The sequence below is a fragment of the Labeo rohita genome, chromosome 11 (assembly GCF_022985175.1).
Source record: "Labeo rohita strain BAU-BD-2019 chromosome 11, IGBB_LRoh.1.0, whole genome shotgun sequence".
NCBI classification, from domain to species: Eukaryota; Metazoa; Chordata; class Actinopteri; order Cypriniformes; family Cyprinidae; genus Labeo; species Labeo rohita.
Window position 1 is genome coordinate 12,931,156 of NC_066879.1, and position 23,483 is coordinate 12,954,638.

The following is a 23,483-nucleotide window of genomic DNA, read 5'->3' on the forward strand; positions in this document are numbered from 1 at the left end:
AACGGTAGTGTGTGTGTATGTATATGTGTGTGTGTATATATATATATATATATATATATATATATATACACACACACACACACATATTTAAAACATTTAAAACACACACACACACACACACACACACACACACACACACACATATATATATATATATATATATATATATATGTATATGTATGTATATGTATGTGTGTATATATATGTATATATGTGTGTGTGTGTGTGTGTTTTTGACACCTGCTTTAATATTCAATTGGATTTTTTGTATAAAATACTGACATTCAGATATTTTTAAGTGACTTAAGTGTCCAAATACTTCTACAGTTATTGCCATTTTTATAATATGCACATCTGAATTAATCCCAGCATGAAAAAATAACTACAATTCAAAAAAACTGCAGGGCGATTTGACTGCCTAAATTTATATTAATCTTTGTGTGTGTGTGTGTATGTGTGTGTGTGTGTGTTTTCTATACAAATTACATATTATTTGCACTCTGTTAAGCAGAGCTGGACAAAGTTTTTAGTATGAAGGGCCAAAAAGTCAAACTTGATGAGCCAAAAGTAAAATATTCAAATTCTTTTGAAACATTTATTTGAGAAAAATTAAACCATTAAACAAAAATGTATTTTTTTTTTAGCTGTTACATTATTTTGTCATAAAATTAGTTTTTATAACATTTCAATGCAAAAATGTTAAAACCAAAATCTAAATTATTTTTAAAGATATGCTTCAATAGCATTTAAATACATGAAATAATGAAATCTAAATATAGAATTTTTTTAACTTCTAAATTACTTTTAATACAATCTTTTGTATTTTTATTTTATTTTCAATTTTTTAAGTGTTTTCTTTTTTTTTCTTTTTTTTTTTTTTTGGTATGAACAAGTTACATATTACTTGCACTCTGTTAAGCAGAGTTGGACAAAATTTTTGATTTGAACGGCCAAAAAGTCAAACTTGATGAGCCAAAAGTAAATTTTGCATTATGTTCAGTTATAATTAAAATTATATTAAAACATTTATTTGAAAAAATTAAACCATTAAACAAAAAATAAATTTTAGTTTTATAACATTTAAATGCAAAAATGTTAAAGCAAAAATATAAATTATTATTGAAGATATGCTTCAATAGCATTTTTTAAATAAATTAAATCATTAAACAAATTTAAATATATAATTTTTTTACTTCTAAATTATTTTTAATATCTTTTTTTCAATCCAAAAATGCTAAAAAATATTAAATTATTATTGAAGATATGGTTTAATAGCACGTTTTTCTCTCCTCTTGGCAGGCCTGGTTTGGGTATCTCTTTGTACATTTTACAAGAGATCACAGCTGCTTTAATATTTCATTGCATTTCTTTTGTATAATTTGTTTTGTTTATTTGTCACAAGCACAATTACATATGCATGTATTTTAGTTTGTTTGGGGCTGCCATTTACTATACTAAACTTTTACTCTCAATCTAGTGTTGTAATATAATGTAATTATGTATTACAGATCATATTCATATAAATAGTTATAATGATCAAAAACCAAAATGAATAGCAGATAACTAAAAATAATATCTGAGCAGTAGAGGAACTGAATGAAACATTGCATTTACAATGTTCTGAGTTTGGTGTAAAAGAAGAGACGTCATTCGTTAGTACATGAACATTTTTATTCAGGTAAACTTCGTCATTCAAACTTAAAAAAAGGGGAAAACATTTTTTTTGGTATCACTTCAAAAAACTCAGGCTATATATATATATACTGTATGAGACACACCATTCAGCATTCATATGAGTTGAATTTCCTTTCATAATGATTATTTCATTTCTTAATGCCATTCCATTCTTATGTACAAAATTTCATGAGCAAAGGACTTCAATAGAAGTTTTAACTGTCAAGTAAGAAAGCGCTGAAAGCAAAGTCAGTGAAGTGAAGTGCAAATGACCCTGCTGAAAAAAACAGCTATTCCAGGTCAAAGTCAAGCGAAGCTCTTTGGACTCCATGTGTGCAGCATGTGATTCTCAAACCAATGTAAGTGCATTTATATCAGATGCTGTTAAAAGAGCTTAACTTGTGTCCAACCCAGAATATTGCTTTAAACCAGTACGAACCAGCTTAAATTGTAGACGGCTAATGCTGACAACTGAGTTGTTCATTTAAGCTGGTCACTGGTTTCTTTCAGCAGGGTTACGAGTGCTCTGAGGTAAAGTTGAGTCTCTGATCCATGAAAAAGTCCATCTTCTGTGCTGCTACCTCTTCATTCCTCTCTGAGCCTGTTTCAGTAGCGTGTCGAAGTCGAACGACTCACATCGGCTCCTGGGTGTTGGATCGGCGTCTCGGCTGGAATCTAAATGACAGAACAAGAAATATTTGACATCCATATTTTTATGGTGCATTACACTATGAACGCATCAGAATCTCACATAAACTAACAGTTCTGTTTAGGGCTGCACGATTGGGGGGAAAATTATCTAATATCTAAAATATCTTGTGATTTTTCTGAGAAAAATTGTGATTTGCAATGTAGAAAAATACATTTGTGATATCAAAAAAAATTGTTTTTATCTATAAATATGGCTATAAAATATATTATTTTATATTATATTATATTATATATTATTATTAATTCGTCATTTTATTATTATAACTACTATTAAATAAAAAAAAATACTACAAGACAAAGTAAAAAAAATACATCATAGTAAAATAAAGAGTATTTAATTTATTTTACATTACAACTGTAAAATTACAGTATTGTTTATGTACAGTATTATTTCTGTTTTATTTTCTTCATTTTCAAACGTTAAACCATTATTATTATTGCTACTAAATTAAAAAAAAAAAATATATATATATATATATATATATATATATATATATATATATATATATATATATATTTACTTATTTTTATATTGTAATAATAGAAAATAATAAAAAAATTAAAAATAGTATTTTAAAAAATAATGTAATAAAAATAATAATTTTGTTACATTACAACTTTAAAAAAAAAAATGTCCTCTCTAGTTTTTTTTTTATTTTCACACTGAAACATGCAGCATACACTGTCTTTTATGCTTAACAGACAATGTAAAAATGTATTTCTCTTCATATCAACTAAAAAGTCCAGCACTAAGGAGTAAGTAAAGCAATATGAAATGAGAAATCGTTCAGGAGACCAACCTAAATCTGCATAGTTGGATTTGCAAAACTGTCGTCTGCCGCCGAAGCAAATGTCAAAGGGAAGCTCGTCTGGACGCCTCAGTTTACTGCCGTTCTCAATTGCGGCGTAAGCGTCGTCTGTGTTGTAATACGTGACAAATCCGTAATTATCTCTGGAAGGAGAGAACAGAATGGCACAAACATGCTGAGAAAATATACTAGCAGAAAATTTAAAATGAAGTTCAACAAATCAATCAAATTTATTTAATCAACATGCAAATAAAAAATGGGTTGTATATAATATTTCAAATTCCACATGATTTAATAATGTAGTGTTTCTACTCCAATTCATTGTTGAAATATGAACATTTCAACCATGGCTGTAATAAAGACATTATTAAAACGTTAAGTAAAATGAATATGTAATAGTGCATTGTTTTATTAAAATTCTCATCTCTAGAGTTATTTTTTATTATTCGTGTGTATTATTAGTACAACTACTAAATAACAAAAAGAAAAATAAGAAACATTACTAATTTACTGTAAAATAAATATAGATATAATATTTTATATAATTAATAACTATTTTACAGTTCAACTGTACAAGTTTAATAGTAATATTTTTGGTAGTCTTAATTTCTTAATTTAAACATGTTAAACAATCTAATATTACTATTATTAATATTAATACTATTATTAAAACTAAAATTACTCATTAAAAATACAACAATACTACTGTATTTTATTTATGTATCTTTTTTGTTCTTAACTTAAAAAAAAATGCATTTAAAATAAGTTTTTACATACTTTTTTTATTCTTTATATTTTGCAATTATTTGAAAAATAATTTTTTTATGGAAGGCACTTTGAATTACATTTGTGTATGAAATGTGTTATATAACTAAACTTGCCTTGCTGTAATATTTCACTGTAAAATAGAAAAAAAAATCTGTATTTTCAGAAAAATAATATAATTTTACTTTACACTACAACAGACAAATCACAATATTAATATCTTAATAGCTTCATTTTAAAATGTTAAACTACAGATTATTACTCCTGCTACTAAAAAATTTAACAAATAAAAACAAAACATAAGAAAGATCACTACTGTAATATTTTACTGTAAAATAAAAAATGCAGTATTTAAGAAAAATAATTTTATTTTACACTACAACTGTAAATATTAAAACCCAACAATATTAATATTAATGGTTGTCTTAATTTCTTCATTTTAAAATGTTAAATCATCAAAAATTATTACTATTATTATTACTGCTACTAAATAAAAACAAATTTCTAAGGGGAAAAAACGAAGTATTACTACTGTAATATTTCACTGTAAAATAAAAATCTTTTATTTAGAAAAATGATTTTATTTTACACTACAACTGTAAATTACAATATTATTATTTATGTCTTAATTTCTTAATTTTAACCCATTAAACCACCAATTATTATTATTACAGTTATTACTGTTTATAAATAAAAAACACTACAAAATTACTAAATAAAAATAAGAAATATTTATATGGTCATTTTTTGCTCTAGAATAAAAAATTGAGTATTTAAGAAAATTAGATTTGCTGATAAATCTCACCCGTGACTCCTGAGATGAACTGTGCAATCCTCCACCTTCCCGAAGAGCGAGAATCGATCTTTGAGGTCCGACGGCAACATGCTTCCACGGATTCCTCCCACATACACCACCCTCCGCTCCTCCTGAGGATCAAACCCATCATCAGGCACAAACACCAACACACATCGCCCACCTTAATACCGGACTCTCGTTTGTACACTTACGATGGCTTTCTGCTGGCGGAGTTTACGAGCCTCTTCATGCAGTCGGTTCAGCTCCTTCTGTCTGTGACTGAGAACAACGACTCGTTTAGACTCACAATCAACACAAGAAGAATCATCTGTTCTGTTGCGTTCACACTGACCTCTTCCATCTGCTACGAGACTCTCTCCAGTCCGGCTCAGGCGAGCGCGAGCCCGAACCCGAACGGGAGCGATGTAACGATCTGGATCGCGATCTGGTTTGCGATCTGGAGCGTGATCTGGAGCAGCGGCGTCCACGCTTGCGAGGAGGAGAACGAGAAGACGACCGTGAACTGGAGCGCGAGGAGGAACTGCTTCCAGAATGCCTGGACCTGTAGCTAAAATCACAGATTGAATTAAACAAGATGTTTTAAAAGTTTCTGAATTATATTTCAGTATCAAAAACATCACTAAGAGTTGGAATTGTGATTGGAAAAGTGATTATTATTCCAAAATACTGTCAATGAATCAATTCAGATTATTGATATAATGATTCGATTGAATCATAACTCAGATGTTCACAGAACTTTTATTTATTTAATAATGCTAATAATAATAGTGTATAATTATTAATAAAAGTATATAATTTTTTTAATATTTAATATTTGACTCAATTATTCATTACTCAAATCAGTAATGTTTTTAAATATTAAATTAATGATAAAAAAATATATTTTTTTTTACCTTTTAGAAAAATATGATTTTTTTAACACTACAACTGACAAATCAAAATAATAATATTTATTGCTGTCCTAGTTTCTTCATTTTAAACCGTCAAATCATTAATTATTACTACTACTTTTTCTGTTTGCAGTACTTTATTTAGCAATAATATTTTTTTTATAATTATTACTAATAGTATGCATTTTTATATTACATTGAATATTTATATTTAAAAATATGTATATTAATTATTCATTACTAAAATGAAGACCGTTTTTAACATTTAATAATAATTGTATAAACATTTATTTTATTTATTTTTTATTTTATATATTGTTATTTATTTTATTATATTATTTTAAAATTATATATATATATATATATATATATATATATATAAAATGTTGTTCATTGTTACAAGGATGAATATAAATTAGCTTTGATTCAGTGATTTGATTGCACCATTATTCAAATCATTAATAAATATTTATTTTATTATTATTTTTTGAAAAAAAAACAAACAAAAAAAACAAACCAAAACTATTGTTTATCATATTATTTTAATTATATACATATATTTATAATTTATATTTATAAATATATATTTAAAAAAAAATAATAATAAATAAATATCTATATATCTATATATATATATATATATATATATATATATATATATATATATATATATATATATATACACACACATACATATATATATATATATATATATATATATATATATATATATATATATACATATTAAAATTATTAAATATATATATATAATTCTTTTAGCACCTGCTCATTGCTGTATAGATGCATATTAATTAGTTATTAAATATTATTGTATTGTAGTTATTAAATGTCAATTTTGTGTTTTATTATATATATATTTTTAGAATTATATACAAAAATTATATTTCCATATAATTATATACTATATTTTATTTACATTTTTACTGTATTTTAGTGTCAATAGCTTTCATTTACCTTTTTCTGGGTGGTGAACGAGACCTGGAACGAGATGATGATGATGAAGACGATGAAGAACACGAGGAGCATGACCTGGAGCTGGAGCGCCGGTATCCACCATCATAACCCCGCCTCTTCACCCTTCCACGCTCCAGTGAGCTCGGAGAGCGCGAGGAAAAGCGCAAGGCCCGCCCCCTCAGAGACTCCGCCTCCTCGAACGCCTCCATCCTGCAGGGGGAGCTGTCAGGAGACAGCAGCACCGAACCGGGCAGACGCGGCGTCTCGGACAACGTCCTGTACTCGCAACGTGAGTTTGTGTGCGCGAAAGACGTCTTGCTGTCCTGAATCCCGCAGTAGTCGTGGTCCAGGAACGCTAGAGCGCGATTCAGCGCAGGAGTGAAGGTGGGAAGTGAAGGTTTTGAATGAGTTTTGCTGGGCGGCAGTGGACGAGGTTCGATAATCTGAATGGTTTTGCCGGGCGACGGCTTGATGGATTCATGTTTAGTCCCTTTGACAGACACCAGGGGCCTCCACATCTGATGTGGTGGTGTTGCGGGTGGAGTTAGACCTGGAGGAAAGGAAATAATCATTAAAAACTAGTCACAAGCACAGACCAATGGCATCTGTTTGCTTTTTTATAGGGTATCTGCATAGTATTTATATCCAGAATCAGACCACTAACTTTGATATAAACTCAAATATTATATAATTTATGATGATTACTAAAATTTGTGATGGATAAAAAAAGCAACTAAAGGTCTTGAGGGGTTAATACTTTAAATTAATTAGTTTTTATATTTTCCAATTTCACTTTAGCTAAAGTTTTAGAATTTTGTTTTTGTCTTTTTTTGTTTTTAATTTAGTTCTTATTTAGTTTCTATTATAGTTTTTACAAAAAACAATACTATTTTAATATTTATATTTGTTTTCATTTTAACTTTAAAGTTTTAAGAATCTTGTGATTTTTGTCATTTATTAGTTTTTTTTTATTTTTGTCTGCTTAAAATATATTTTTTTATACGCTACATTTGTTTTAATTTCAGATGTTTTTAGTTATTTTGTGTAATTTTATTATTTTTTTGTTGTGTGTTTTTGTCATTTCTATTAGTTTTTTTGCCTATCATAGTTTTCAGTAATATTTAAATTAATTTGTTTATATTTTTCACTTTCATTTTAGCTAATGTTTTAGTATTTTGTTTTTGTCTTTTTTTATTTTTAATATTTTTGTTTTAGTTCTTATTTAGTTTATATTACAGCGTTTTTAAGTAATTTGTTTTTATATTTGTTTTCATTTTAATTTTAAAGTTGTCATTTATTAGTTTTTTTTGTCTGTTTAAAAATATATTTTAAATGAATTTGTTTTTATATTTTCCATTTGCATTTTAATATCAGATATGGTTTTACTAATATTGTTATGTTGTGTCATTTTTTTTTTTTGGTTCTTTTGTTGTGTGATTTGATCATTTTTATTAGTTTTATCTATTATAGTTTTAATTAATACTTTAATTTGTTTTTATATTTTCCATTTTCATTTTTTTATTCATTTTTTCCCCTTTTTTGGCTATTATAGTTTTCATTAATACTTTTAAATTAGTTTTTGTCTTTTTTTTTTTTTATTATTAGTTTACTTGTTTATTTTTTTGTTTTTGTTCTTATTTAGTTTATATTATATTTTTTATAAATATTGTTAAATCATTTGTTTTTATATTTGTTTTCATTTTAATTTTCAAGTTTCAGGAAACTAAATTTTATTTTCTATATTATCTATATTTTAAGAAAATATATTTTAAATTAATGTTTTATATTTTCCATTTTCATTTTAACCTCAGATAAGGTTTTAGTAATTTTGTGTGTAATTTTATTTGTTTTTTAGGTTCCTTTGTTGTGTGATTTTTGTAATTTTTATATATATGTGTGTATATATATATAATATTATTATTATTTTTTTTTTTTTCTTTTCTTATTAGTTGTGTTTCTCACCTGCAGTGCTGCTGAGGTCTGTCAGACGACAGTGTTGTGACCATCGATCCTGATGCTCGTCCTGGGAAACTTCTGGAACCATCTGCCCTTCAGAAGCTGGAGAACCAACACAATATGATCAATGAACCAACGATGACAGGTAGGAGCTACAAATATGAACTGGCTTTAGTTTGGATGTACAGTTGTGATTCTAGAGATCTAAATTCTTACAAACATACAAACATCATTCATTCCCTGTTTATGAGCTGATTTCCAAAAGCAATTAAGCCAGTAACGAACAGTAGAGATGATTATAATGGTCTCAGTGAGTGTTTAATGACGCTGTAATGATTGTGCTTTGATAACACTGGGAGCGCGTCCGTCTCTGACTGCATTAAATCTGTGACAATATCGTCTTCTGTCCCGAGGAGACGAACATTCAGATGGGACAATCAATTCGATCGGAAGTGAAAGCAACAGGCACGATGAGCCTTTTATTGAATTCAGTGCTGATAAAGCACACGCTGCTTATCTGAACTGATGTAAATGAGCTGATAGTGTCTATTGAATTACACGCCATCATAAACAAACACGCATTCATCACATACCTTGAGTCTCAAACTGCTCCAGTAGACTGGTCAGATCAGCAGCTTCAATTCCTGAAAAACACCAACAACATGAAATACTATCAAACTGTGTTATTTTAGTATCACTGGTGTACTATTGTACTTTTTATAAATATTTAGAATTTCTTTTCATTTTCATTTTAGATAAAGTTTTAGTAATTTTGTTGTGTTGTGTAATTTTATTTGTTTTTGTTTTTTAAGTTTTGTTTTTGTCTTTTTTATTAGTTTTTCATTTTTGCCTATTAATTCTTTAAATTGTTTTTATATTTTCCATTTTTATTTTAGGTGAACTTTCAGTATTTTGTTTGTATGTTTTATTATTTTATTTTTTTTGTTTAACTTGGTACTTATTTAGGTTCTATTATAGTTTTTTATAAATATTTAAAAATCATTTTTGTTTTTATATTTGTTTTCAACTTAATTTGAATTAGTTTTAAGAATTTTATGATTCTGTCATTTTTGTCATAAAAAATATTTACTTTTTTTTATATTTTCCATTTTAATTTTAATTTCAGATAACATTTTAGTAATTGTTTTGTGTTCTGTTAATTTTATTAGGTTTTATTTTTGCATATTTAGTTTAGTTTTCATTAATACTTTCAATGAAATCATTTTTTATATTTGTTTTTATCTTAATTTTAGTTAGTTTTAAAAATTTGTGATTTTGTCATATTAGTTTTTACTTTTGTCTGTTTAAATTAATTTTAAAAATATAAAAACAAATATACTTTCCATTTTCATTTTACCTAAAGTTGTCATTTTATATTAGTTTTTTTTTGTTTATTTTTATTTTTGTTTAATTTTGTTCTTATTTAGTTTCTGTTCTCATTTTTATAAATATTTTAAAATAATTTTTTTATATTTGTTTTCATTTTCATTTTAAAGTTTTAAGATTTTTGTTACTTAGTTTTAAGTTTTGTCTGTTTAAAATTAATTTAAAATTATTTTTTATATTTTCCATTTATATTTTAATTTCTGTTAGAGTTTTAGTAATTTTGTAGTGTTTTTGTCATTTATTTATTTTTGCCTATTTAGTTTCTATTATAGTTTTCATTAACACTTCACATGAATTTGTTTTTATGTATTCTATTTTCATTTTAGCTAAAGTTTTAGTTTTGTTTTTGCCATTTTATATTAGTTTTAGTTTTTAATTTTGTTTATTTTTATTAATTTTTGTTTAATTTAGTTCTTATTTAGTGTCCATTATAGTTTTTATAAATATTTTAAAACCATTTTTGTTTTTATGTTTTCATTTTAATTTTAGTTAAAGTTTTAAGAATTTTTCTCATTTATTAGTTTTTTTTTTGGTCTGTTTAAAATTAGGGTTATATATTTTTAATTACTTTTTTCTATTTTTTGTATTTTCATTTTAATTTATTAATTGTTTGTTTTTGTTATTTTTATTAGTCTTTTACAAATATTAAAAATTTATTTTCATTTTTATGTTTCATGTTTTCATGTTAATCTTAGTTAATGTTTTAGTCATTTTATGTTTTTTTGTTATTGTTGTTAATTTTTGTTATTTAAAATTTGTCTATTTAGTTTTTTTTTTTAATAGTTTTAGTTATTTTTGTACATCAAGACAAACTAAATGAAAATGAAAAGTGTTGCCCTGGCATTTTGTTTCAAGTAACGAAATGTTATTGTATGGTTTTAGTTGATTTTATTTTGTCTCTAAACACAGCTATATCTTCATCAAACAGACAAACGGTCCGCTCACCGATTTCTTCACACGTCGTCTGGTTCTGACCAGCGTTGTGTCTTTCTGTGACGGTCGAGGGCATCAGTACAGACGTCTGTCTCTTTTCAGCTGAAGGCTTTGGTCCGGCTCTCGTCGGCGAGCCTGGAGCTGAAGTTTGGGATCTGACGGTCACAGAGCCGGAGGCAGATGTCACTGGCACGACCTCAGAGAGTCGAACCTCTTCACAAGAAACACAAACATCTGTTTTCGAGTCTGTACTGAGCGGTTCTGAGGCGTCCTGCGGCGCTGCTTGGGTCTGGGCTGCGTTTATGTGTTGTGTGGCTTTCAAGGGCACTAAAACCGGGTTTGGAGGGTCAACGCAAACATCTACAGCCTTTCTGGTCTCTTTCCGAGGGGGACGTGAGATTTCCTGCGACTGAGACGTTTTCACTTTACCAGCTGGTAACATCTCAGAAGGTGTGTTTGGATTCAGCTTCGGTGCGAACAAATCCGGCAGGATTGGCGGAAGCTCCTTGGGAAGGTCAGGAAGCGAAGGCCATTTGGTTCGATAGTCCATCCGTTTCTCCTCCAGAGGTTTTTTCTTCTGTCTGAGGAGACGGTACTGGTCTAGACTGAGTGATTTGGGCTTTTGAGGGGAGGTGATGTCAGTTTTAGAGGATGTGGATTCACAAATCTGCTCTGAATCAGATTCCTCATCGTCAGGTGGAATCTCATGAACGGAGATTAAATTTAACGCAAAAGTCACCGTTTTCTTCACCCGTCCCGCATCGCTGGTTTTGACTAAAGCGCTGCGTTGAGGTGTCGTCTTAACATGTTTTTCCTGATTGTTGTTGCACATATTCTGTGCGTTTGGTTCTTGGTCTTGTTCTGGTCCGTGTCCTGATTGGTCCAGAATGTTGTCTTCCTGTTCCTCGTAACCTTCTACATCAACAAACACCTCCTCCTCTTCCTCCTCCTCCGCAGACACGCGTGTCTCTTTCTCCAGGTCGGTCCTGATGCAGTACGGATGCATGTGTCTCACTAAATCTGCGAGTAACTCGCGTCCGTCCTGTGGGAATATCGGGTCGGATTCGATCCGGAAAGTTCTGACGGAGCGGCTCTTCTTCTCATCGTCGTCTCGCTGTGAAATCTCACTCTGGGTCCCCAAATGGCGACGGGGTCTCAACTGTCTGTCAGACATCACGACCTCCTGATGAAGATAAAAAAAAAAAAACACCAAACACTGAGACAGAGCTAGAGGAAAAGCGAAATATTGTTTTTGCCGATTAATAGGTACCATCTTCGTCTTGGAACTGTGGTTATCAGGAAAAATCTGCAAAAATATTTGTCAAATATTTGTATATAAATCTTTTTTTTTTTTTTATTTTAGTTTGTGTCCATTAACATTTTGTTTAAATAACAATTTTTTAATGGTTTTAGTTTTAGTTAATGATAACCCTGCTTGGAAAGCATTTTAATTGAATATAAATGTTAAATATATATTTATAATTTGTGTATATATTATTATGGTGTTTTAGTGCCACATTTAAAAAAAACAAAAAAACAAATCTAAAATTATGAGATTAAAGTTTTTAAATTATTTTGAGAATAAAGTCGAAACTCACTATTCTCGAAACATTTAAACTTTATTCTCGTAATTTTGACTTTATTCGCAAAATATTTTGACTTTTTCTCAAAATATTTTAACTTTTTTTTTTTTTTTTTAATATTTTGACTTTATTCTTGTAATTTCTACTTTATTCTCAAAATATTTTAACTTTTTTTTTTATATTTTGGCTTTATTCTTGTAATATTTTGAGTTTATTCTTATAATTTCGACTTTATTCTGGAAACATTTCTACTTTTCTCTAAATATCTCAACTTTATTCTCAATGTTTCATCTTAATTCTCGTAATTTCGACTTTATTCTCAAAACATTTTGACTTTATTCTCATAATTCTGACTGACTTTATTGTCGAAATATTTACACTTTATTCTCATAATTTCAACTTTATTCTTGTATTTTTTGAGAATATTATATTAAAGAATAAAGCGGAAATTACAAGAATAAAGTTGGAATATTTTGAGAGTAAAGTCAAAATATTTCGACTTTATTCTTGAAATATTTTGACTTTATTCTCATAATTCTGACTGACTTTATTGTTGAAATATTTCAACTTTACTCTTAAAACATTTTGACTTTATTCTCTAAATATCTCAACTTTATTCTCATAATTTCGACTTTATTCTCGAAACATTTCGACTTTATTCTCATCATTTTGCTTGACTTTGTTTAAATATTTAGATTTTATTCTCATAATTTCAACTTTAATTTTGAAATAATACGTCTTTGTAATCTTAGATTTTTATTTTTTAACATGGCACTAAAACGCCGTAATGTACTTGCACGTGAATGCACGTGCACAGAAATTTTAAAAGCATATTTAGTTTTAAAAATAATTATGTGCAAAAGAAACATATGAAATCTAAATTTTGCATAATATAAACATTCTATGTGAAAATTAGATTGTAAAAATGTAATTTTTTTTCCGCCTTCCCTTGTAAATCATTTTTAATTACATTTAAATTATATTTTTCTGTTCTTACAAAATAATCTTTTTGTAGTTATGTGTCTTTTATAATTGAAAACTATATTTAAATAATTATTTTTCTTATAATTATTAGTTATTTTATTCTCTCTTCCTCTCATATATATAATTTTATGAAATATATCGTGACAATATTATAAAAATCATTAATGTGTGATGAAGCACAACTACTTTTTTATTTGATTTAACTGATTACAAAACATTCTCATCATTAGTGAATAGTGTTAATTTTGTAATAAAGTTCAGCACTAATTTTCATTGAAACTACCTAATTAATCTGTTATCAGCCAATTTTTTTTAAACTTAACTGGCAAAATCCAGTATCGGTCGACGTCTAGATTCACAATTCAGAACAGAAGCTCCAGCGTCAACACGTCTAACAGATTTACACAAACATCTAGTTTCATTTCATCCGTCAGCAGTTGGGCGTGACGCCGTGGAGGAAGAGCCTCGCCCAGTGAGTAAATGTGTGTGAATCAGCCCAATAACGGGAACAACCAAAAGAAACTTACTCTTCCTGACTTTGCTGTTGGTGACTGAGGGATTTTTGGTCGATCCGGTGATGTGTGGCTTAACTGAAGCAGATTCCTGAGCTGTGACGGAAACACGTTTGACAAGTCAATACCTCATTATTCTGAGACACTAAACAACAACAAAGTGTCCATTTTTCATGCCAGTGTTGACTAACCGAGTGGTCCGAACCCTTCTGAGCGGAGAAAATCTCCGTGTCCGGCAGCATGTCGAACGGAGACAGCGTCTCCACGTCCACGCTGTCCAACATCTCGGTCAGAGCGGACAGCAGCGACGCCTCGCTCTCCACGCTGTCCGTCGGCGTCTTGTCCTGAAAAATGGATAAAATGGACGGATCCAGGCTTCCGTGAAGAGCATCTGAGATCCGTCCGACATCCAGCTCAAAGACGGGAACATCGTGTTTTTCAAATTCAACCTGTGGATGAAACAAAACACGAAATAATGTCAGATTTCGTAGGACAAACTCTGGCCTCTCTATTCCAGTAAAGTCAAAGCTGTAAAGTCATTATGATAAGGAATTACAACAGTCCTACAATCTGTGAACTGAAGTTGTATTTCCTTATATAAAGCACTTTCTGAATGTAGTTTAGTTTGTGAAAAACGACATTGCTTAATATAATTAAAATTATTTTACCCTGTAAATAATTTAAATTATATTAGTCCTTCAAAACACTATTTTAAATCTGTATGTGAAAAATGGTCAACTTTCAGTAGTACACCAGCTCGAAGTTTACAGGAATGTACTAAAGAATAAACGTGCGAATAAAATGATGAGCGTTTGTTCTGTAAATAGTTTCAATAATGTTTGGCCAAAAATAAAAAAGCTTTTATATTGTAAACCATATAAACACTTGGTAACTATAGTGAAAATACAAAATTACTACAATACAGCTATAAATACACAAAGTTTCCTACTATTTTTACTATATAAATGAAATATAACACTCTAACATTATACATTTTATTTTATGACCTGTTTTTTTTTACTATATAGTAAAAATAAAAAACACTTAAAACATGTATCTTACTTTACATTTTACTTACAAACACACAAAAAAGAAATATAACATGTTAACATTTAAATATTGTATTTTATTACCTGTTGGAACTTAGACTTCATAAATAATTACTACAAAAGAAAAATTTAAATTGTAAATCTGTATAACAAAAAAATGTAAACATTCAGTAGTACACTAGCTTTAACTACTAAAGAACAAACTAAAATGAGTGTTTTTTCAGTAAAAAATTTCAACGCTTGGCCAAAAAAAAAAAAAAGCTTTTATATTGTAAACCATATAAACACTTGGTAACTATATATTTAAAATACAATGCCAAAATTACTACAATAAAGCTGTAAATACTGAAAGCTTCCTACTATTTTTACAATATAAATATAAAAAAAACTCAAAACATTTATTTACTTTATATATTTTACTTAAAAACAAAAAATGCAGAAATATAACATGCTAACATTTATTTTATGACCTGTTTTTTTACTATATAGTAAAAAAAAAAAAAAAAACTTTATATGTATTTTACTTTATACATTTTACTTACAAACACACAAAAACAGAAATATAACATGTTAACATTAAATAATTTATTGTATTTTATTACCTGTTGGAACTTAAACTTCATAAATAATTACTACAAAAGAAAAATGTAAATTGTAAATCTGTATAACAAAAAAATGTAAACGTTCAGTAGTGCACTAGCTTTAACTACAAAACTAAGTAACTGAGTGTTTTTTTTTTTCTATTTAGGGCTGTCAAACGATTAATCGCGATTAATCGCATACAAAATAAAAGTTTGAGTTTGCCTAATATATGTGTGTGTATTGTGTAATTATTATGTATATATAAATACAAACACATTCATGTATATATTTAAGAAATATTTACAATTATATGTAGTTATTATAATTTTTAAATAATTGATATTATATATAAATAAAAATATTTTGTACATAACATATTTCTCTTAAATATATACATTAATTTGTGTATTTATATATACATAATAATTACACACAGTGCACACACATATATTAGGCAAACTCAAACTTTTATTTTGTATGCGATCAATCGCAATTAGTTGTTTGACAGCCCTAAAAATATTTCAATGTTTGGCCAAAAATAAAAAAGCTTTTATATTGTGAACCACATAAAAACTTGGTAACTATAGTCAAAACACCAAAATTGCTACAATAAAGCTGTAAATATAGTAAAATATAGTAAAAAAAAATTAAATAAATAAATAAAAAAAAAGAAATATAACATGCTAAAATTATGTATTTAAAGACCTGTTTTTTACTATAATTAAAAAAAAAACAAAACTTAATTTTACTTTATACATTTTACTTACAAACCAAAAATGAGGAAATATAACATGTTAACATTAAATATAATGATTCATTACTTGTTGGAATTTAATATTTTAAAGAAAAAGGCAAATTGTAAATTATAACAAACTAAATATAAACGTTTAGCAGTACACTAGGTAGTACACTAGCTCGAAGTTTACATGCATGCACTAAAGAACAAACAGCAAAACTCTCAATGTGATTTTCTGAGTCTTAAGTGTGAAAAGGAAAAAAATATAATGATTGTTGATTCATTCGGTTTGAATCTTGATGTGAACAGAATTCGGTGTTCAGACAGGTGCGCGTGAGACACGTCAGCGTCATTTGAGCTGCGCACGTAGATGAGAAGCGTGAGCGTGATGTGTCACCTTCACTTGTAATGAATCAATTATTCATTCATTCATTCATTTAAAAATGAAAACGAACAAAAAAGATCGCGTAAAAGACTCATTTCATTCATTCAATGGCGTTTCATACTGATTGACTAGAAGCTGTTAAATAAACACGCAGTGATATTAATCCTTATTATGAACTTTAACGATATTTTGAGACACATGTATATTTGCACGTCACATTCCTTCACCAAAACCGCATTAATGCCGGTGCCCGATCATTTAAACCGCTTAAAACCTGAAAATGCTGTTCAACAACCTCATTCAAACACTTAAACGCCACCGATCGACAAACTAAACCACCTGTGAGTCGTTAGCAAGATCTCAGTAGAGCATTTCTTGAGATTTATAACGCATTTATAACTTCACATCCGCCTCGAGCGCGCACTGGCGTCCACGTGTTCATATACCAAGCGTCTTTTCTGCACATGATCATCGTCACAGCGTCTATATATAAACACCTGCAGGTATATAAGAGAAACGTATATAAGACCTGAGAGTCCTGGTGCGCCCGTGCTGCTGTGTGCTCCGTAAAATCGCACTTTAAATCCTTCAGTTTTACGCCATGCGGCGCCGCCATTTTGATTCGGAGAGCAGGGCTGCACACGAGGCGCCGGCTCAGTCACGTGATGCGGAGGTTCCCGGGAAAATGACAGCGCGGCTCGAATGCGTTTCAAAAATCGTAGTTGCAGTTGCTAGGCAACAACTTTCAACGGCTCTGCATCGGATTGATCGTTTTACCTCAGAGTTGTTTTACAGTTTAAATTACGATTATTATTCGTAATTTTATTTGATTTTTGTAATTAGGATGACGGAATAGAGTGGCATCTAGTGGTCGATTGTGTAAGGTAGGGCAGATCGGCTTTTTAGGCTTTTATCAATAAAATAATATCATAAAAGATTATTTCTGTATTAGGCGTAACTTGTCAAGATTTTGAGAAGAAATTTACCAGAAGATAATAAAAACTTCAGACTAGAAACTTCCTCTATCCATTCGCAGATTTTCATTTGTTTTAAGCAGTTATTTTCGTTAAATGAAACTAAAAACGCAACGTTTTATTACATGAAGTAAACATCGATTGAAATTAAAATAAATGTATAGTTTTTTTAAAACTTAAGTTGAGGTTTAAAAAAAGTACTAAAGTAACTTAAACTAAAAATGAAAACTAAAACTTACTAAAATTATACAGACATATATAAAAACTAATAAAATGACAAAAAATAAAAATAAAAATATACATTTAAAATATTAAAAATACAATCTAATTCAAAATATTAACAATTTTTATATATTTTATTTTTAGATATTTTGCATTGATTTATTGGTATTTGGTTTTAATTTAAAACTGTACAAAATGTACATTATTGTAATGTCTAAATTAGATTGTAGCATTTAAAAAAAAGATTTTGTTTTAGTGTTTTATTTTAAAATAAAACACTAAAACAATTGAGGATCAAAGATTTTAGGATTTTTTAGGATTTTTAAGATTTGAGGATCAAAGAAATTTACCCTAAGGTAAATATAGAAACTAAATAAACTTCAAAAAAAAAAAGCTAAAACTTACTAAAACTATATATATATATATATATATATATATATATATATATATAAAATGACAGAAACACAAATTAAACTAAAATTTAAAATGAAAATATAAAAATAAAAACTGCAAAATAAAATCTAATTCAAAATATTAACAACAGAACTATAATATATTATTTATTTATTTATAAATATTTTTTATTAATTTATTGGTATTGGTATTTGGTTTTAATTTAAAACTACAACACTGTTAAATTTAATGTACATTATTTTAATGCCTAAATTAGTTTGTAGCATTTAAAAAAGATTTTGGGTTTCAGTGTTTTTATATATATATATATATATATATATATATATATATATATATGTGTGTGTATATATATATATATATATATATATATATATAGACATACATAAAAAAGTAACTAAAAAAATCACAAAAAACACAAATTAAATAAAAATGTAAACTGAAAATATAAATATAAAAGAAAAAAAAAATCTAATTTAAAATATTAACTGCAGAACTATAATATATTTTTATATATTTATGATTTATTATTTTTTTAAATATTTGTATTAATTTTTTTGTTATTGGTATTTGGTTTTAATTTAAAACTACAGTATGTAATAATGCTGTTAAATAATGCCTAAATTAGTTTGTAGAATTTTAAAAATACATTTTGGTTTTTAGTGTTTTATTTAGACAAAATAGCTTTGTTATTGGCCATTTTTGGCTTTTGGAGTTTTTATCACATCATAAATCAGAAAATGCTGCCAAAAAAAAAAAAAATTATACAAACATTTTTAGAATGTTGCATAAACGAGTATGAATGATATATATGAACAATCTCCTCAGTAAAAACCATATAGAGAGGAATAAAACTGCTAATTTTGGTAAATCTACAGACGCAAATAGATAAAGTGCAGTAAAATAAACGCTTAAATGTGTATTTCGGAGGTTTTCTTTCCACTAGTCTGACACGTTATGGAAGCAAAAGAGACCAAAATCTCAAAAAAACAGTGTTTTCCCTGTAGTGTCTTGACTTAATTTCAGCATAGAGCACTATAGTATGTCACATCAAACTCTTCTACTCGAAGAACAAGAGAAGTCCTGTTTCCCAGAGTCAGCAGAGCATTATTCTCAGATGTTCTGATGTTAATTCTTCCTCTCGTTCTCTCTCTCTCAGAGCCGCACGCCGTTTGAAACGGGGCCAGCGTGTCTTGTGAAGCAGAAGGGAGCTCCGTGAAAGTGGGTCACCTTCCGGATCTATCCGGACCCCGCTGCCGCCGTTTCTCCCGAGAGATCTCCATTATCTGGACACGCACACACAGGTAGATCCGCTCACGTCCAGCAGACGATGCGCTACGGTCACAGAGCTTCCTCCTGTTCCTTCTCCTTCATTTCTCGCTCTCGTTTCACCCTCCTCTCCCCTCGTTTTTCAGTATCAGTGGCCTCTCAGAATTTGGCAGGAAACCCAGAAAACCTCTCAAATGAAACGTAGAAGAGAGAAAACACACGCACACACATTTTTCATTTTCTTCAACTAGTGTGTTGCTTAACATTTATTCATTTTGCTAGTGGGTAGTAATTAAGTTCATAAACTAAGATAATTCTTACTTAACGTGACAGTTTACGCCAAAATAGAAGTGCTGTCGCTATTTACTCACCCTCAAGTTGTTCTTTTGAAGAATGTTGGTAACCAAACAGTTCCCGGTGGCCATTAAGTGATGACAGAATTTTCAACTTTCCTTTAAGTTGCTTCAAACTTGGCTTAAGATGCGAAAAGAGGAACAGATGAACCGAATTAATTCAGTGAGTCATTTACGCTGGAACCACTCTGATTGATTCAAACTCGTAACTTCGATCATTCAGTTCAAGTGATTCACTAGCAAAAACCAGATCAGATTAAAAGAGCCATTCATTTTTGAATTTCAACATCGTTGTAATTATTTTAAAATGCATGTGTAGTGATGGGTGAAACGGAGCTTTTCGAAACTCTGAATCAGTTAAACCATTGCGTCGCAAAATGATTCACTGTTTTGAAGAACTCCAGTCAGATTGCGTATCGCGAATCATTTAAATTAGATCGGGACTTCGGTTCAAAGCGGGTTTGTGAATCGTTTGACTTTGTGTATTGCGAATAATTTGATTTAGATTGGGATTTCAGAGTGTGTTCATGAATAATTTCGTGAATGAATGATTCGCGATCCACGCTCGAGTCCTGATCTCAAATTATGGTTCGCGAATCAGTATTCAGATCGGGACTTACAAATCATTTGATTCAGATCAGGACTTCGGTGTGGGTCTGTGAAGTATTTGCTTCAGATCGGGACTTTGGTGTGGGTTCTCGAATCATTTGATTCAGTTTGGGACTTTGGTGCGATTTCGCGAAACATTGGATTTAGTTCAGGACGTCAGTGCGGGTTTGCGACTCATTTGATTCAGTTTGGGACTTCTGTGAGGGTTCACAAATCATTTAATTTAGTTCAGGACTTCAGTGCGGGTTTGCCAATCATTTGATTCAGATCAGGCATTCGGTGCAGGTTCGTGAATCATTTGATTCAGTTTAGGACTTCAGTGTGGGTTTGCAAATCATTTGATTCAGTTTGGGACTTCAGTGCGGTTACGCAAATCATTTGACTCAGATCAGGTATTGGGTGCGGGTTTGTGAATCATTTGATTCAGTTTAGGACTTCAGTGTGGGTTTGCAAATCATTTGATTCAGTTTGGGACTTCAGTGCAGTTAAGCAAATCATTTGATTCAGATCAGGCATTGGGTGTGGGTTTGCAAATCATTTGATTCAGTTCGGAACTTCAGTGCGGTTAAGCAAATCATTTGATTCAGATCAGGCATTGGGTGCGGGTTCGTGAATCATTTGATTCAGTTCAGGACTTCGGTGCAGTTTTGCCAATCATTTGTTTCAATTTTGTACAGTGAAAACATCAAACCATTAGACAGTACAGTTATTAAAAAAACAAAGAAAAAAGTATACACAAATACAAATCTCTTAAGAAAATTAACCTTGGTTTTACTACAGTAAAAATGCAGTAAAGACCAGACAGTTTTACTACAAATAACATGGTAAAAACTAAGGTTAGTGTAGGAAAAACCATGGTGAGTTTGTGGTGTGTTTTGTCTTCATCTTCTCTGAATAAAGAAAAGAGGTTTAGAGCCGGATTTTTGTTTATTTATGTGAAACTTAGCCAGCAGAGAACACAAATTAAGTTCTATTTTCCTATATTCTCTTTCGAGTAGTCAAACAATCCAAAGAAAACATCTTTAAAACAGAAAGAGGAGCCACTTACAAAATGAGATCAGATGAACATGAATTAATCTGATCAAAATGTCTCTGTGTGGTTCATTGGCGAACAAGTGAATGAATCTTCCTCACAAGAGACAAAAACAGCAACTCACTTCAATGTTTGACTTGTATTATAATCACGTCCATAAGCTTTTAGCGAAATTTGGATGAACTCATGAATCTGTTGTTTGATCCCTTTCTTAAAAGAGAGAACTATAGTTTACAAAGTCAGACTTGTTATGATTTTCAAAAAGTAGTGCTTGATAAGTGCTTGAAAGTCCTGGAATTTAATTTTACAGTATTTGGATAAACCCTGTTTAAAGTGTGTGTTATTCATCATGTCAGTTAATGCGTGTGTGTGTGTTTTGGTTCGCAGAGAGCATCAGTGAACACAGAAGACCCCTGACCTTTAACCTGACACCCCGTCAGCCATTGGCAGCAGGACGCCAGCCCAGTTACTACAGCGCTAAAAGCTGCTCTGTCATGTGTGCTGGTGCAGTCATCCCAGAACAGCCTGAGAGAGAGACGTTACAGAGCTGAGAACACGAATCCAAAAGGAAACAGATGATGCAGAGTCTTTTTCTGTCTTAATACTCGCTGTTCGACTCTCAGTGGAGGAGAACCTGAACGTGTGTGCAGAAATACAGAGAAACTGAGAGCTGAAACCTGACAGAACAACACGGGGGAAACAACCGGCTTTGAAAACTTTACAGCTGCATAGAGGTACAACACACACATGGGCGAATAGATATTTATATATGGGCGAATAGATATTTATATATGGGCGAATAGATATTTAATGTCAAATTTACACAGAAGCTGTGCATGTAATGCTTGGAGTGCTTAAGAATAACTGTAGTCATATTTCCAGATACTTGATTCTCCATGAATCATGTATCATGAGTGTCAAATCTGATCATCAGGATCTTTTGAGGAATGTTTATTTGTTCATCTGTCAATCATTATTGGATTGTGTTGTATTACATGTCTGGATCATTTCAATCTCATCTTACTAAGACACATTGTTGGGAAATTAAATTGCAAAAATGGCTCAGAAATATTTATGGCTATGACATCAAAACCATGAGGGATGCACCGATATTCAAATTCTGATTAATATAAATAAGATTGTAATTATATAGCTTTTTTGTTAAACAAATAAATTAAATAATAAATTTAAATAAATTATATAAATAATAATAAATTAAATTAAATTAAAACAACACTAAAAACTAAAATCAATTATTTTAAATGGTACAAATAAAGTTAGGCATCACAAAAATGGATTTTCATTTTAATATTACATTTATTAAATTATTAACGTTTTTAAGGCTTAACTGAGCGTTATATGCGACGCATGTAATCGAAATAGAGGAGATGAGCATTAGATATCTAATATTGGATAAAATGTCTAATAAATAAATAAATTAAAAAAAATTAGAAGTAGAAATAAATAATAAAAATTAAAAATATTATAAAATAATAAATAAAAATAAGAAAAATCTAATAAATGAATAAAAACAAAGAAATGACACATTTACATATGTTTAAGCTTAAAGCAAGTCTTTATATTATGGCAAATTTCTTTTTATGTAAATGTAACTTGGTAATTCACTTAGACAATATAGAATTATTAATTCAGTTCTGAAGGGGCATTTAGGTGTCTTTTTCTCTGCTGCTTAGAAGCGGAATGAATGCATTTACACGGCAACTACAAGTGTTTACTGTAATACTTGAGGTCAGAGCAGACATTTAGTCAGCCTTAACTCAGCTGTGTGAAAACCCCTAAATGAGGTCGTACCCTTGGCTGTTGTTTTTTATAAAGCGAATTATTCAGCAGAAAATGTGAATGCG

The 23,483-nt window shown here is 29.5% G+C and overlaps 1 protein-coding gene across 1 annotated transcript; it reads right to left on the bottom strand.

The window, feature by feature from the left end:
• Window positions 1-1,672: 1,672 nt before the first annotated feature.
• Window positions 1,673-17,554, bottom strand: LOC127172971 (peroxisome proliferator-activated receptor gamma coactivator-related protein 1). Its single transcript, XM_051122539.1, has 12 exons — window positions 17,277-17,554; window positions 14,187-14,444; window positions 14,011-14,091; window positions 10,929-12,099; window positions 9,191-9,241; window positions 8,604-8,699; window positions 6,642-7,191; window positions 5,108-5,323; window positions 4,968-5,034; window positions 4,765-4,886; window positions 3,186-3,337; window positions 1,673-2,349 (listed from the first exon to the last, which is right to left on the bottom strand). The coding sequence occupies exons 1-12, from the start codon at window positions 17,361-17,363 to the stop codon at window positions 2,252-2,254; spliced, it is 2,949 nt and encodes a 982-aa protein (XP_050978496.1). The 5' UTR covers window positions 17,364-17,554; the 3' UTR covers window positions 1,673-2,251.
• Between the last annotated feature and the right edge of the window lie 5,929 nt (window positions 17,555-23,483).

Bases quoted from the DNA above. Each gene is read 5' to 3' on its own strand.
- LOC127172971 (XM_051122539.1), bottom strand. From the start codon at position 17,363: ATGGCGGCGCCGCATGGCGTAAAACTGAAGGATTTAAAGTGCGATTTT. The intron at 5,324-6,641 runs GTAAATGAAAGC...CTGTGATTTTAG, and splicing joins CGTTCACCACCCAGAAAAAG to CTACAGGTCCAGGCATTCTG. The intron at 3,338-4,764 runs GTGAGATTTATC...CTCTCCTTCCAG, and splicing joins GTTCATCTCAGGAGTCACGG to AGATAATTACGGATTTGTCA.